The 15,274-nt window shown below is 45.3% G+C and overlaps 1 protein-coding gene and 1 pseudogene across 4 annotated transcripts; one reads left to right on the forward strand and one right to left on the reverse strand.

The window, feature by feature from the left end:
* The first annotated feature begins 31 nt into the window (after positions 1–31).
* Snf8 (SNF8 subunit of ESCRT-II) lies at positions 32–15,248 on the forward strand. Of its 4 annotated transcripts, none has more exons than XM_090350665.1 (8): positions 32–170; positions 518–568; positions 1,873–2,011; positions 6,248–6,352; positions 10,975–11,047; positions 13,467–13,608; positions 14,228–14,302; positions 15,111–15,248. In XM_090350665.1, the coding sequence occupies exons 1-8, from the start codon at positions 117–119 to the stop codon at positions 15,246–15,248; spliced, it is 777 nt and encodes a 258-aa protein (XP_090206791.1). In that variant the 5' UTR covers positions 32–116. The 4 variants fall into 4 exon arrangements, with proteins under 4 accessions (XP_090206791.1, XP_090206792.1, XP_090206793.1 ...); XM_090350666.1 differs by having other exon boundaries at positions 1,873–1,921; positions 6,227–6,352; XM_090350667.1 differs by having other exon boundaries at positions 1,873–1,921.
* On the reverse strand, positions 8,941–9,319 carry LOC150051620 (histone H2A.Z pseudogene; annotated as a pseudogene).
* Positions 15,249–15,274: the final 26 nt, after the last annotated feature.

The raw sequence follows: 15,274 nt of genomic DNA on the forward strand, positions 1-15,274 counted from the left end.
TTCCGGCGCGCGCGGATGACGCAGACAGGACTTCCGCATTGGGAGCCAGCGACTGAGACTCCAGCGCCGAGCTCTGGGGTCCCGGCAGCTGTGCGGCCCGCGGGCCCTAGGCAGGGATGCACCGCCGCGGGGTGGGAGCCGGCGCCATCGCCAAGAAGAAGCTCGCCGAGGTGAGCGGGGAGAGAGGCCTCTGCAGCCCGCTGCGACCCGCCAGACACTCAGTTCAGCTTCCTTCAATCGCCTCCCGACCGATCGATCTAGGGCTTCTCGTGTGCGGGAGTCCTGGCACTCCCGACGAAACCAGCTCCCTACTTCGGGGTATCAGGGTTCTCACGCCTCCTAGCCCCTCCGCTCTTCTCCCCCCCCCCCAGACTTGACAGGAGGTGGAAGGCATTGATTCGATTCTTCCTAAAAGAGCGTTTAAAAGAGACCCTCCTCCTTTTCATACTTCTGTCCGCAGCACAACTGGGGACCCCATCGTCCACTCTCAGCTCACACCGATCTCTTTGTCTGACAGGCCAAGTATAAGGAACGAGGGACTGTCCTGGCTGAGGACCAGCTGGCCCAGGTGAGTGATGGTAGGGTTCCAGGCAGGAAGAGGGACGGAGCAGTCCTAGATGTGCATTAGATTATTTAGCTGGAGCTAAAGTAAGGTGACTAACAAGCCTGGATTTCTGGGCTGCTGTGCCATTTTTACACATCCTGCTAATAGACATAGTAAACCTTTTTGATTGATGCTAGGCTTCTAAGGTTCCAGGCACTTGTCCATTTTCTTTCTTCCTAGTGCATGCTAAGTAAGCGCTGTTAACGTGGATCTACCTTTTTAGCCCTGGTCCATGTTCCTTTCTTTCCTTTGTTTCTTGCCTTTCTCTTGTCTTTCCTCCTTCCTTCCTTAGTCTCACTATGTTGCCTAGGTTGGACTTGAATTTATGATCTTTCAACCCCAGTACTTGGCACAAAACAAGTAGACAATAAAAATAATACATTTTTAGAACAAACTCATGTAGAAAGCTGTTAAGCCACCTGTGATTCCTGCCTGTTGAGAAGCAGAGATCTTAGGATTACATTTCCAAGCTAGCCCAAGAAGAAAATCCTGCAAATCTCCAACCAAAGTCTGTGAGACTCTTATTAACCACCAAAATAAAGCCATATGGGAGTTATTGCTCAAGTGGTGTGGTGCCAGTCTTGAGGAAAAAAGCCAAGGCAGAGCAAGAAGCCATGTGTTCAAGCCCTAGTAATTACACAAAAGTAAAAGTTGGGGGGTGTTGCATTTCTACTGACAGTAAACTGTGCAAGAGAGGCTGAGATAAAAATAGATGAGACAAGCTAGGAGCAATGACTCAAATGTTTAATCTTAGCTCAGGACACTGAGATTAAGAGGATTAGGGTTCTAGGCCATCTTGGGTAGAGAAGACTACAGCTCAGATAATAGCTGGGTATTTTGGCTTGTGCTTGTTATTGCAGGCAGGCATGGTGGTGTGTGCAGTGTGTGCTTGGCATCTCAGTGATGGTGAGAGGTTTGACTAGAAGGATCTTTGTCTAGGCTGGCTTAAGCAAAAGGCAAGACCCTATCTCAAAAATAATAGGGAAGTCTGATGCCGGTGGCTCATGCCTATAATCCTAGCTACACAGGAGTTCTGAGGATTGCGGTTTGAAGCTGGCCCAAGCAGATAAGTCTCCATGAGACTCTTGTCTATGACGTCCTGAGTTCAAACCCCCAAAATACAGGGAGGTGGATAATAAGCAGCATAATGGTAGGCCTAGAGGAGTTTGTGTATGTTAGACATATCTCTGCCGCTTATTTAAGGACCTACTTTTGGCATGTGATTTTCACCTGGGCTGCCTCTAATCTTTCACTTGTCCATCTAACAGATGTCAAAGCAGTTGGACATGTTCAAGACCAACCTGGAGGAATTTGCCAGTAAGCACAAGCAGGAGATCCGAAAGAATCCTGAGTTCCGGGTGCAGTTCCAGGATATGTGTGCAACCATTGGAGTGGATCCTTTGGCCTGTAAGGAATTATCTGTAGGAGTCTAGTGTCCCGACAAGGCTCTTGAGGGACAGGAATTCATTTGTCTTCACCACTATTGAGATATCTTCTAACAGAGCTGCTCTCTGGATCTAGTAAGATAACTATTGTCCAAGCTCATCTGAGTACATGACCCTCCTTTGAGGGGTATACTTGGGTGTGGCTCAAGTGGTGCTTGCCTAGCAATAGTGAGTTTAAGCCTCAATTACTTAAAAAGAAAAAAAGTTCTGAGGTGTGGCTCCCTGAAGTTCAGTTAAATTCCCAACACTAAAAGAAAAAAAAAATAATGACAGGTAATATGAGGTCATTGTAAAGCTATGTGGAGGAAGTATAAGTCTCCATCTTGCCTCTTGTCAGTACTAGCAACTTAAGATACAAAAGGTCCCTAACTTACAATGGCTTGATTTCTAAGAAGCTGCAAACAGTAGGCATTTAGATTTTCATCTTTACCCAGGATAGCGATTGTAAGAGGTTACTTTCTTTTGATGTTGGGCAATGGCATATAGACCATAAAGTTAATAGCTGATACTTTTTTTTCTACTTTTTTTTGGTGTTGGTCCTGGGACTTGAGCTCAGAGCCTGAGTGTTGTCCCTGAGATTCGTTTTCTCAAAGCTATTGCCACAGTGCTACTACTGGCTTTTTTTTTTTAAGATTAGAGTCTCACTAGCCAGGTAGGTGCTGGTAACTCACACCTGTAATCTCAGCTGCTTAGGCTGAGATCTTAGGGTATCAGTTTGAAACTAGCTGGGTGAGGAAAGTCAGTGAGATTTACCTCAGAGTAAGCAATAAAAAGGCAAAATTTGGATCAGTAGCTCAAGTGGTAGAGTGCTAGCCTTGAACAGAAAAGCCCAGGGACAGTGCCCAAGCCTGAGTTCAAGACCTAAGATTGGCTATGCTCGCTCGCTTGCTCTCTCTCCTTCTCTCCCTTCCTTTCTCTTTCTCTCTCCTCATGGGCTTTTCTGCCTGGGCTGGATTTGAACCACAATCCTCAGATCCTCAGATCTCAGCCTCCTGAGTAGCTAGGATTACAGACATGAGCCACCAGCACCCAGTTAGCATTTGACATGTTTCTAGACAGGCCTTTTTCTATTTACAGACTATTTTCATATATTTGGAATCACTCAGCTTATTATATAACCTAACTTGCTATTTAAATTTAATATTGTTTTCAGTGGTTTTTGAATTACAAGTATGCATTTTTTTCTCTTAGCCTTGTCTTTTCCATAGCTCCTACTATATTTCACTTATGCTTTGGGAAAAGAAAAGTTACATAGACTAGCCTCTTATAGCCAGGCATGGTGGTTCACACCTGTAATCTTAGCTATGCAGGAGGCTGAGAGCTGAAGATCGTGGTTCAAAGCCAGTCTGGGCACTAAAGAACACAGACCCTTATCTCCAATTAACTGCTGGGCCTGTGGCTCAAGGGTTAGGGTGGTAGCCTTGAGCTAAAGAGCTCAGGGACAGCCCCAGGCCCAGAGTTCAAGCCACATGACCTGCAAAAAAAAAAAAAAAAAAAGAATTGTAGAGACAAATGGCGTATATTCTCCCTGATATGCAGAAGTTAGATTTAAAAATACAGTGGGACATGACAAATTTCGCAGGATTCTAGACACTCACATACAGTGAGATCAAAAAGGATAGTTTAAGAGCCAGGAGCTGGTGGCTCACACTTGTAATCCTAGCTACTCAGGAGGCTGAGATCTGAGGATCATGGTTTAAAGCCAGCCCCGGCATGAAAATTCATGAGGCTTTTATTTCCAACTGACCACTAGAAAACCAGAAATGGTGTTGTGGCTCTAAGTGATGGAGTGCTAGCCTTGAGCTGAACAGCTCAGGGACAGCGCCCAGGCCTAGAGTTCAAGCCCTATGACAAAAAAAAAAGGTTAGTCTTAGGAGAAAACTACTTTAATTCTCAATCACCTTTTCATATGTTTATAAAATAATATATATACTGAAACAAACTCCAGAGGTATGGAAACAAAGGACCTTTTTCTTTTTCTTTTAATTTTTTTTCTTTCTTTGTTTTTGGCCAGTCCTGGGGCCTGAACTCAGGGCCTAAGCACTGTCCTTGAGCTTTCTCAAAGCTAGAGCTCTACCATTGGAGCCACAGCACCATTTCTGGCTTTTTCTATGTATGTGGTTCCAAGAAATCAAACCTAGGTCTTTGTGCATGCTAGGCAAGCACTCTACCACTAGACCAAACTCCTGGCCCCCTCCCTTTTTTTTGTTTGTTTTCTGATGCCTGTATTCTTTACCTCATATATAGTGTATTCATGTGCACATCTGAGTGAAGACAGGAGAGGGCACAGAATGCGAGGAAAAAGAGTGAAAAGGTGCAGTAGTAGAGCTCATTGACCTGCACTGGACATTGATGAAAGTGAATTATGCAGCTCATGGGAGGGAGGGAATGGGAGAAAATGAGGAAGCAGATAATACTGTGTAAAAGAAAGGAAATGTACTTATTACCTGACATATGTAACGGTAACCCCACTGCATATCACCTGTAAAACAACAATAAAATAATTTTTTAAAAATAGCCTCTTAGCCTTTTCTTTTTCTTTCTTTCTTGCTTTTTCTATGTATGTGGTTCCAAGGAATCAAACCTAGGTCTTTGTGCATGCGAGGCAAGCACTTTACCACTAGGCCAAACACACTGGGCTCCCCTCTTAGTCTTTTCTTTCCCTGTCTTTCTATCCTCTCTCTCTCTCTCTCTTACTCTCTCTCTCTTTCTTTCACTCTCTCTCGCTCTCTCCTCTCCTTTTCTTCTTCTCTCCCCCCTTCCCCTTCTGTCCTTCCCTCCGTTCCTTCCTTCTCCCCCTTTCGACTCCCCCCACCTTTTTTTTTTTGCGAGGACTGTGGTCCTGAGCATTGTCCTTGGGCATTCCTCAAGGTTAGCACTCTACCACTTCAGCCACAGCACCACTTCTGGCTTTTTTTCCCCCAATGTATGTGGTTCTGAGGTATCAAACCCAGGTCTTCATGCATGTTAGGCAAGCACTATACCACCAGGCCATGCTCCTGCCCCCCACCCCTTTTTATTTTTTGGTAGGTCATAGGGCTTGAACTCTAGGCCTGGGTGTTGTCCCTCAGCTCTTCAGCTCAAGGCTACCACCCTACCCCTTGAGCCACAGCCCCACTCCTGTTTTCTTTGGGGGGGGGATTAATTGGAGATTTAGTGCCTGGGCTAGTTTTGAACTGTGATCCTCCGATCTCAGCCTCCTGAGTAGCTAGGATTACAGGCGTGAGCCACCATGCCCAGCCCCCACCTTTTTTTTTTTTAACAGGAGAAAGTGCTGGTCCTGTGGTTTGAACTCAGCCACAGGTGCTCAGCCAGAAGTCTACTCTTTTTTTTTTTTTTGGCCAGTCCTGGGCTTTATCTCCAGGCCAGAGCACTGTCTTTGGGCTTTCCTCAAGTCTACTGCTCTACCACATGAGCCACAGCACCATTTCCAACTTCTATGTATGTGGTACTGAGGAATGGAACCTGGATCTTTGTTCATGTTAGGCAAACACTCTACCACTAGGCCAAACTCCCAGCCCCCCTCCCCTTTCTTATAGTATCTCTCTTTCTCTCTCCCTCTCTCTCTCTCTCTCTCTTTCTCTTTTGACCAGTCTTGGGGCTTCAACTCAGGGCCTGAGCACTGTCCTTAAGCGTTCTCAAGGTTAGAGCTCTACCACTTGAGCCTCAGCACCACTTCTAGCTGTTTTCTATGTATGTGGTTCTGAGGAATTGAACCCGGATCTTTGTGCATGTTAGGCAAACACTCTACCACTAGGCCAAACTCTGGCCCTTAGGCTCTTTCTATGTAGCTCAGACTGGCCTTGAATTCAAAATGCTTACATCTCAGCCTTCACCCTTCCAGTTACAGGATCACAGTATGGTACACACCCAGCTCTCAAAGGATCTTAAGTAGCAAGCAGAGCAGGACATAGGGCTAAACTACAGGATTTGGTATAGTATTGATGGAGTTTTTGTTTTTGCCAGTCCTGGGGCTTGAACTCAGAGCCTGAGCACTGCCCTTGGGCTTTCTCAAGGCTGGAGCTCTACTGCTTAAGCCACAACATTGTTTCTGGCTTTTTCTATGTATATGGTACCAAGGAATCGAACCTGGGTCTTTATGCCTACTAGGCCCAGTATTGATGTTTTAACTCAATATTGAACAAACAGAAAGGACAAAAACTCATCAGTAATGTAGCTTCTGTTTTTCTGTTTGTAGCTGGAAAAGGATTTTGGTCCGAGATGCTGGGTGTTGGGGACTTCTATTATGAGCTCGGCGTCCAGATCATTGAAGTGTGCCTGGCCCTGAAACACAGGAATGGAGGTGAGGTGGTTGGTTCACCTGACCTGGGCTTTGGGCTTTTCCGAGAGGGGAGGAATGGTGAGAAATTTTCTTTTCCATCCTGGAATCTTCAGGCCTTCAATGTGTTGAGATACTGCTTGCTATTTCATGCTATTAAATCCATGACAGGTCTTTATGGCCATAGGTAGAGTTGCCTAATTAGTTATCTCTAATGATCTTTGACTGGGAAGGCTACTCTTGTAATTAGAGTTAGAAGAATGGGCTTTGTCTTATGCAGGATGCATCTGAGTAGTGGATTTTGCAGTAGTAACTAAAGGTCTGCACTGCCTCCCAGAAGTATCGCCAACTGAATCTCTGAGCTTCCTTAAATTATGACTCAAAAATTGTCATGTGGGCCTGGAGTTTGTCTTAGTGGTAGAGTGCTTGCTTAGCATGTATAAAGACCCAGGTTCAATTCCTTTGTACCACATACACAGAGAAAGCCAGAAGTGGTGCTGTGACTCATGTGGTAGAGCTCTAACCTTAAGAATGCCCAAGGACAGTGCTCAGGCCCCGAGTTCAAGCCCCAGGACTGGCAAAAAAAAAAAAAAAAAAATGTCATGTGGCAGGCACTGGTGGATCACACCTGTAAACCTGGCTACTCAAGCTGAGGTCTAAGAATCACTTTTCAATGTCAGCCCAGCAGGAAAGACAGTGTGTGGGACTTTTATATCTAATTAACCACCAAAAAGCTGGAAGTGGAGGTATGATTCAAATAGTAGAACATTAGCATTGAGTAAAAGAGCTCAGGAACAGCATCCAGACACACAAGCCCTCAGAACCAACACATATTTAAAAAAAAAAAATTGGTCAAGCCAGACACCAGTGGCTCATGCCTGTAATCCTAGCTACTCAGTCTGAGATCTGGGGATCACAGTTCATAGCCAACCAGCTAGGAAAGTCTATAAGACTCTTCATGTACTTTCTTTCATTCCTATTTGTTCTGGTTATTTTTGAGATTGGGTCTTTTTATTTATATTGGTCTGGAATGTGATCCTACTATTTACACTTCCCATGTAGCTGGTATGGTCGGCACATACTACCACATCCAACTACCTTCTGTTGAGGTGAGGTCTTGGGAATTTTTTGTCCAAGTCAGTCTGGAGCTGTGATTCTCCTCTCAATATCCAACCTCCCAAGTGGTCAGGATTGTAAGTGTGAGCCATGAGCTCATCTTTTTAATTAGTCCCTTAGATGGTTAGTGGTAAAAGTTAAAGACAGTGCCAAACAGGTTGTAAATCATTGGCCTGAGCAAGAAAATCTATAGCTAAGAATATATGCAGAGCTGGGTGCCAGTGGCTCAGCCTATAATCCTAGCTACTCAAGAGGCTGAGATCTAAGGATTGTGATTCAGAACCAACCTGGGCACAAAAGTCTTAGAGATTCTTTTTTTTTTTTTGGCAATCTGGGGCTTGTGATCAGGGCCTGAGCACTGTCGATGGACTTTCTCAAGGCTTTCTCTACCACTTGAGCCTCACCACCACTTCTGGCTTTTTTTCTATGTATGTGGTACTGAGTAATCGAACCCGGGTCTTCGTGCATGCTAGGCAAGCACTCTACCACTAGGCCAAACTCCCAGCCCGTCTTAGAGATTCTTTTTTTTTTTTTTTTTGCCAGTCCTGGGCTTGAGCTCAGGGCCTGAGCACTGTCCTTGGACTTTCTCAAGGCTAGAGCTCTACCACTTGAGCCTCAGCACCACTTCCGGCTTTTTTCTATGTATGTGGTACCGAGGAATCGAACCCGGGTCTTCATGCATGCTAGGCAAGCACTTTAACCACTAGGCCAAACTCCCGGCCCCCTTCTTAGAGATTCTTATCTCCAGTTAACCCAAAAACTGGAAGTGACTCTGTGGCTCAAGTGCTAGATCACTAACTTTGAGCTGAAGAGCTCAGGGCCCGGAGTTCAAAAGCTAAAATAACCAAAAAAAGCTAAAATTTGATCACTTACGCACATTATGTACTATCTTTGACTTGGGAAGATTACCCTAACTTGCGTATTGGGTACTATTTGCCTTTATTTTTAATTTTTTGGGGGTTGGGGACACAATATGATTTTTCTTGAACTTACCCTCCAGAGTAGAAATATTATCTCTACTAATTCAAATATGGTAACTATACTTTCTGCACTGAGATTACAATCTAGTAAAAAACCTGCTCAGTGATCAGCAGCTTCTTCGAAGCCACAGTAACACTTAAGTGTGCTTAAAACAAAAGTTCAGAAATCTGGCTGGTTGGAAAGCTAATTAAACTTCTATGCTCAAAGGTAATTACAGAAAGGCAAAACTGTGACTTCTCAGGGAGATAGAGTTCATTGGAATCCTACCTCTGGACAGCTGTTAAGAGTATCTAAGGTCCTGAGGTCTCAGGGAATCCAGTCATGAAAGGGTGCGGGAACAGCTGGCTCACAAGCCCTGTGAGGAACTCAAAATCATTTATTACATGATGAGACAGACATGTAATTCTTCTTGACTGCCTGCAGCCTGCCTGCCTATATCGATAATTTTGTATGGCACATAATGAACTTATAAATATCCACATGGTCCTTGGCAATGAAATAGTTCCCAAACCCTGTTAGACAGTCTTGTGTTGTCCTTTCTTCTTAATCAGAGATTTGTGGATGTAGGAGATGACACCACCACCAGCAGTTGTAGCCTTGATGACAGTCCGATTCGACATCTCCATGAATAGCAAGTTGCAAGGGATGAGGGGTAATATGCTTCACCTTTAAATCTTTCCCTGCTTTTCCTGCCAGTTCAGGCACGTCTGCAGTGAAGTACACTGGGATGGCAGTTCACAGCGGTGGTCGTGCACACATACCCACATTGGTTGTCCTAGATTTTAGCTGTGGATGAGTATGTCCAGTTGGGAACTGCAAGTTCAGTGGCTGAGAGTGGGGAACAGCTCTTATCTTGGCCTTCCCAGAACTCTTCCCAGCTTTGCCTTCAGTCATTTAGAATTCTGCTGAAGCTTACACAAGCAAGGCAGAAAAAAAAGCTAGTCTACCTAACAGCAAGTTCTGACCACCTGTTCCCAGTTTGATTTAAACAAATGGACAACAATGTAACAGCGTTTCTTTACATACAATGAGCTGTGTAACATGGGCCTGGGAATTGTTTGTTTTGAAAAAAACCTTTTTGGACTGTGGTGATGTTTGAACTTAGGACCTCACACTTGGTAGGTAGCCATTCTCACCACTGGAATCATATCTAAATTTCTTTTGAGTTTTGAATTTATTTATTTATTTATTTTTTGCCAGTCCTGGGCCAGAACTCAGGGCTAGTACTCTACCACAGCACCATTTCTGTTTTTTTTCTGTGTATGTGGTAACAAGGAATCCAACCCAGGTCTTCATGCATGCTAGGTGAGCCCTCTACAACTAGGCCATGTTCCTGGCCCCTTCTTTTGATTTTAAAAGATTATCATTATTGTATCTGCATGTGGCTAAACAGGTAATCTGGAATGATGTGGGCTTACTGTATAGCTTTTCAAAGATACTGCTCCCTTTGCTTTTATATTTTCATAGGTATCCCCTATTGAAATTCTAACAAGGTCTCGGACCCCATCTCTGGCCAGTTATTTTATGTAATTAATTAATTTTAGTTTTATTGAATCAGAGTCTTGCTATGTAGCCTAAGCTGGCCTCAAAATCATTTTTTTTTTTTTTTTTTTTGGTGAGTCATGGGGCTTGACTTTGGCGTGGGCGCTGTTCCCTGAGCTCTTCAGTTCAAGGCTACCACCCTACCCTGGAGCCAAGCTCTACTTCCCAGTTTTCTAGAGGTTAACTGGAGATAAGAGTCTCAGGTCCTTTTGTGCCCAGGCTGGCTTTAAACCTTGATCCTCAGATCTCAGCCTCCTGAGTAGCTAGGATTATAGGCATGAGCCACTGCGCCCAGCTTCAAAATCATAATCTTTTTTTTTTTTTTTTTGCCAGTCCTGGGCTTGAGCTCAGGGCCTGAGCACTGTCCTTGGACTTTCTCAAGGCTAGAGCTCTACCACTTGAGCCTCAGCACCACTTCCGGCTTTTTTCTATGTATGTGGTACCGAGGAATCGAACCTGGGTCTTCATGCATGCTAGGCAAGCACTTTAACCACTAGGCCAAACTCCCGGCCCCCAAAATCATAATCTTTTGCCTCAGCTTTGCTAGTTTCTGGATTATAGGCGTGAGTCACCATACCCAGCTGGCCAGTTACTTTAGAAGAAGAATGCAAGAAATATTCTAGACTGGTTGGGTAGATGGCTCATGCCTATAATCCAGGAACTAGCAAAAAGAAAGAAATATACTAGACTGTTATTTTGCTCTTTATAGACTACTAGAAAGAAATAAGTGGGCGTTTATTTATTGGTGGCAGTCATAAAGGTAATCTCTTTTTTTTTTTTTTTTTTTTTGCCAGTCCTGGGCTTGAGCTCAGGGCCTGAGCACTGTCCTTGGACTTTCTCAAGGCTAGAGTTCTACCACTTGAGCCTCAGCACCACTTCTGGCTTTTTTCTATATATGTGGTACCGAGGAATCGAACCCGGGTCTTCATGCACGCTAGGCAAGCACTTTAGCCACTTGGCCAAACTCCCGGCTCAAAGGCAATCTCTTCATTTGCTTTCTGTTACAGGTCTGATAACTCTGGAGGAACTACATCAACAGGTGTTGAAAGGAAGAGGCAAGTTTGCCCAGGATGTCAGCCAGTAGGTTTTGCTTTCCAACCCTTTGGAGTATAGAAAGAATTTGTGTGTGTGTGTGTGTGTGTGTGTGTGTGTGTGTGTGTGTGTGTGTGCGCGCGCGCGCGCGCGCGCATGCTCATTCTGGGGCTTGAACTCAGGGCCAGGGCACTGTCCTGAGCTCTTTTGCTCAAGGCTAGCTCTCTACTATTTTCAGCCACAGCACCAGTTCCAATTCTCTGGTGGTTGCTGGGGTTAAGAGTCTCATGGACTTTGTGGCCCATGCTGGCTTGAACTGCCGTTCTCAGATCTTAGCCTGTTGAGTAGCTAGGATTACAGGCCTGAGCCACCAGCACCTTGCTGAAACATCTCTTCTGATGAGCTTGTTAACATTGCCCAGCAGAGATCTTTAGTCTTGAGCAAGAGGACTTTCTAGAGGAGATCGTGGGCCCTGCCCAGTCTGCGGGTGTGTAATGTTGGTGGCTATCACCCTCATGACATCGTAGATGAGATTAATAGTGCTGAAGTGGAGTGTCATCATAGATGAGGTTATTGGTGATCCAGTGGAGTGTCCTGCCCTACCCCTTGAGCCTCAGCGCCACTTCTGATTTTCCAGTGGTTAAGTGAAGGTAAGTCTCATAGACTTTAGTGCCCAGGCTGGCTTTGAACAGTGATCCTCAGATCTCACCTTCCTGAGTAGCTAGGAGTACAGGCGTGAGCCACCTCACCCAGCTGAGAAAAGCTGTTTCAATAAAAGATAATCTGGGACCAGGAGATTGGCCTAGTGGTTAAAGTGCTTGCCTAGCATGCATGAAGACCCTACCCGGGTTTGATTCCTCGGTACCACGTACATAGAAAAAAGCCGGAAGTGGTGCTGAGGCTCAAGTGGTAGAGCTCTAGCCTTGAGAAAGTCCAAGGACAGTGCTCAGGCCCTGAGCTCAAGCCCAGGAGTGGCAAAAAAAGAAAAAAAAAAAAGAAAAAGATAATCTGTGGCTGGGGATGGGGTTTAGTGGTAGAGGGCTTGCCTAGCATGCATGAAGCCCTGAGTTCAATTCCTTAGTACCACATAACAGAAAAAAACTGGAAAAGGCACTGTGGCTCAAGTGATAAGAGTGCTAGCCTTGAGCAAAAGAAGCTTAGGGACACTGCCCAGACCTCAAGTTCAAGCCCCAGGACTGGCAAAAATAAATAAATAAATAAAGTCAGTATGCTGAAAGTATGGCTTAAGTAGTGAAATGTGTGTTTGGCATTACCAAAAAAATAACCCTTTAAGCATAAAATCTGGAAGTACTGGCTTGAATTTCCAAGTAATCAGGTGTATTACCCCATTTAGAAACGGATGAGCAGGAAGCGGGGCTGTGGCTCAAGGGGTAGACGATAGCCTTGCGCTGAAGCGCTCAGGGACAGTACCCAGGCCCAGTGTTCAAGCCCCATGGCCACCCCCCCCCCAAAAAAAAAAAAAAAAAGAAATGGATGAGCAATACTCTGCTCACTCATCTGGTAGGCTATAGCAGATTTTCTTTTTACCTGTCTGGGAGTTAGAATCATTGACTGCTGAGTAAGATAGCCCAATGGACTACCTCCTCTAGTACCCCAGTACTATTGTCTTCTCTTTCTTTTTGGTGCCCATACTGGGGCTTGAACTCAGGGACTTATATACTTGCTTAGCTTTTTTTTTTTTGCCAGTCCTACGGCTTGAGCTCAGGGCCTGGGCACTGTCCTTGGACACTTTTTGCTCAAGGCTAGCATTCTGCAACTTGAGCCACTGTGCCACTTCTGGCTTTTTCTGTATGTGATACTAAGGAATCAAACCTAGGTCTTCATTGCATACTAGGCAAGCACTCTACGAGTAGGCCACACTCCCAGCCTGGCATTTTTGCTTAAGGCTAGTGCCCTTATCACTTGAGCCAACCAACCAACCACTTCCAGCTTTTGGTGGTTAATTGGAAATGAAAGTCTCAAGGCTTTCTGCCCAGGCTGGCTTTGAGCCAAGATCCTCAAATCTCAACCTCCTGAGTAGCTGGGATTATAGGTGTGAACTACCAGTGCCCAATTTTAATGTGCTTTTCTACTAATATAGATGAGTGTATGTAGTCTTTTATCTTGTGTCAAGATATCCTTCCTTAGACAGAGCTGAAACTGTTGTCAAGTCAGTTAGGCCTTGCCAAGGATTTTTTTTTTGGTCAGTTGTGTGGCTTGAACTCATGGTCTGAATGCTGTCCCTGAGCTCTTTTTGCTCAAAGCTGTTGTTCTACCACTTTGAGCTTCAGTGCCACTTCCAGCGTTCAGTTGGTTCAGTGGAGATAAGAATCCCATGAACGTTCCTGCCTGGGCTGGCTTACAACTGTGATTCTCAGATCTCAGTCTCCTGAGCAGCCAGGATTGTAGATGTGAGCCACTAGAGCCCGTCCTCCCAAAGATCTTTAGCTGCTCTTCTCCACCTCAGGGACGACCTCATAAGGGCCATCAAGAAACTAAAGGCACTGGGCACTGGCTTCGGCATCATCCCTGTGGGCGGCACTTACCTCATTCAGTCCGTTCCAGCTGAGCTTAATATGGATCACACCGTGGTGCTGCAGCTGGCAGAGGTACTGGTGTGCCCGATTCCAGACCGCAAGGGGCATCGTGGGGTGGGAGTCAGGCGCGATCTGGCCCCTTGCAGTTTTATGGATGAACTACTCAGTCCTGTGCTCATTCAGCAATTTATTGAGCAGCTGCAGCGCCAAGCGCTGGGCTGTGGAGCATAGTGGTAGATATAGTTCCTGCTCTCCAGGAGCGCACAGTCTTAGGGAAACAGCCATTCTTAACCTACGTTGTGAACTGTAAGTTTTGCTTGCCTTCTCCACATTCTTCAACATGCCTAACGCTTCCTCCAAAAGCCCATTATGTATTGTGAAAGACATTGTTTTCTTAATTCTATAATATGAAATGGAACTATAAGTGGGGGAGGAGGGCTTTGATATTGGTGGGTGGGTAGGGTGAGGCAGGGTCAGGGGTATTTAAATAGTTTAGATTACAGGTTTATCCCTTCCTTATGAACAAATCATTCGTCGTCTTCCACACTTTGTGTGGAAGTCCAACTTAACACCTGGGTGCCTGGGAATCTACTTAAGACAACCCACCAAACTATTCTCCCTGAAAAATACTTGTCTCCTAAAGCTGGGCTCTACGGAACACAATCTTAACTTAGTCCCCATTCTCCTTTAGAAAAATGGGTACGTGACGGTCAGTGAAATCCAAGCCAGTCTTAAATGGGAGACCGAGCGAGCGCGGCAAGTGCTGGTATGTGACTGAATGGCTTAGAAAACACGGGCCCTGGTCGGGAGGAGGTGGGCTGCACGCAGGCAGGCATTTTTGTCTTGCTCTGCTGTTCCCATACTTGGATGAGTCCTAGCATTTTTCATGGCACTGAGAAGGTAGACTACTTGAGGCAGACCTCTGACCCTGGAATTGTTAGTCAGGGGTAATAACTGCTTATGGTAATTATGATACATTAAATATACTGCATATTATATAGTGTACATATAACAGTGATGGAAGACTGATGCGGAAAGGGAGCAGTATGAGAATGTAGTGGCTCTAGGATTCAATTACTGTTTTCCTTATCTAGGCAATTTGGTCCCTGTAAAATGGTAGGACATAAATATCACCCAATAGTATTAGGCAGAAACAGCTCATCTTGAGTGTATTTCCAGCCTAGGAACTGCGAGTCCATTCTAGTATAAATAAGGTCCTTCCCATCTGTTCCCTGCAAGTTAACTCACAGCCAGCCAGAACACACTACTCTCCCTTCTGGTGCAGTGATTTCTCAGGCCATATAACAAGTTGTGGCCCTGCATTTCTACTAACTCCCATCATGCCTTGGTTTTATCTCCCCTGCCTAGTCAAAAAGGTTGAATGATTTGGTAGGCTTTTTCCAAACTTCAGGCCAAGGACAAGGCCAACAGATTGTTCCAGTATGGTTACAAATGTGTGAAAGCACACATACATTGAAAACCTCACTGAAGCCAGAATAGGTCTGGGGATATTGCTTAGCTCCCTTACTTTCTCTAGAAGTCTCCTCTGATTTCTCCTCTTCCTCCCTCTTCAGGAACACCTGCTGAAGGAAGGCCTGGCCTGGCTGGATTTGCAAGCCCCAGGGGAGGCCCACTACTGGCTGCCAGCTCTCTTCACAGACCTCTATTCCCAGGAGATTACAGCAGAGGAGGCCAGAGAAGCCCTCCCCTGATGGGATGTAGAGGGACCCACAGCAGC

This window comes from Megascapheus bottae, chromosome 17 (genome assembly GCF_031878675.1).
Source record: "Megascapheus bottae isolate mThoBot1 chromosome 17, mThoBot2.hap1, whole genome shotgun sequence".
NCBI lineage: Eukaryota > Metazoa > Chordata > Mammalia > Rodentia > Geomyidae > Megascapheus > Megascapheus bottae.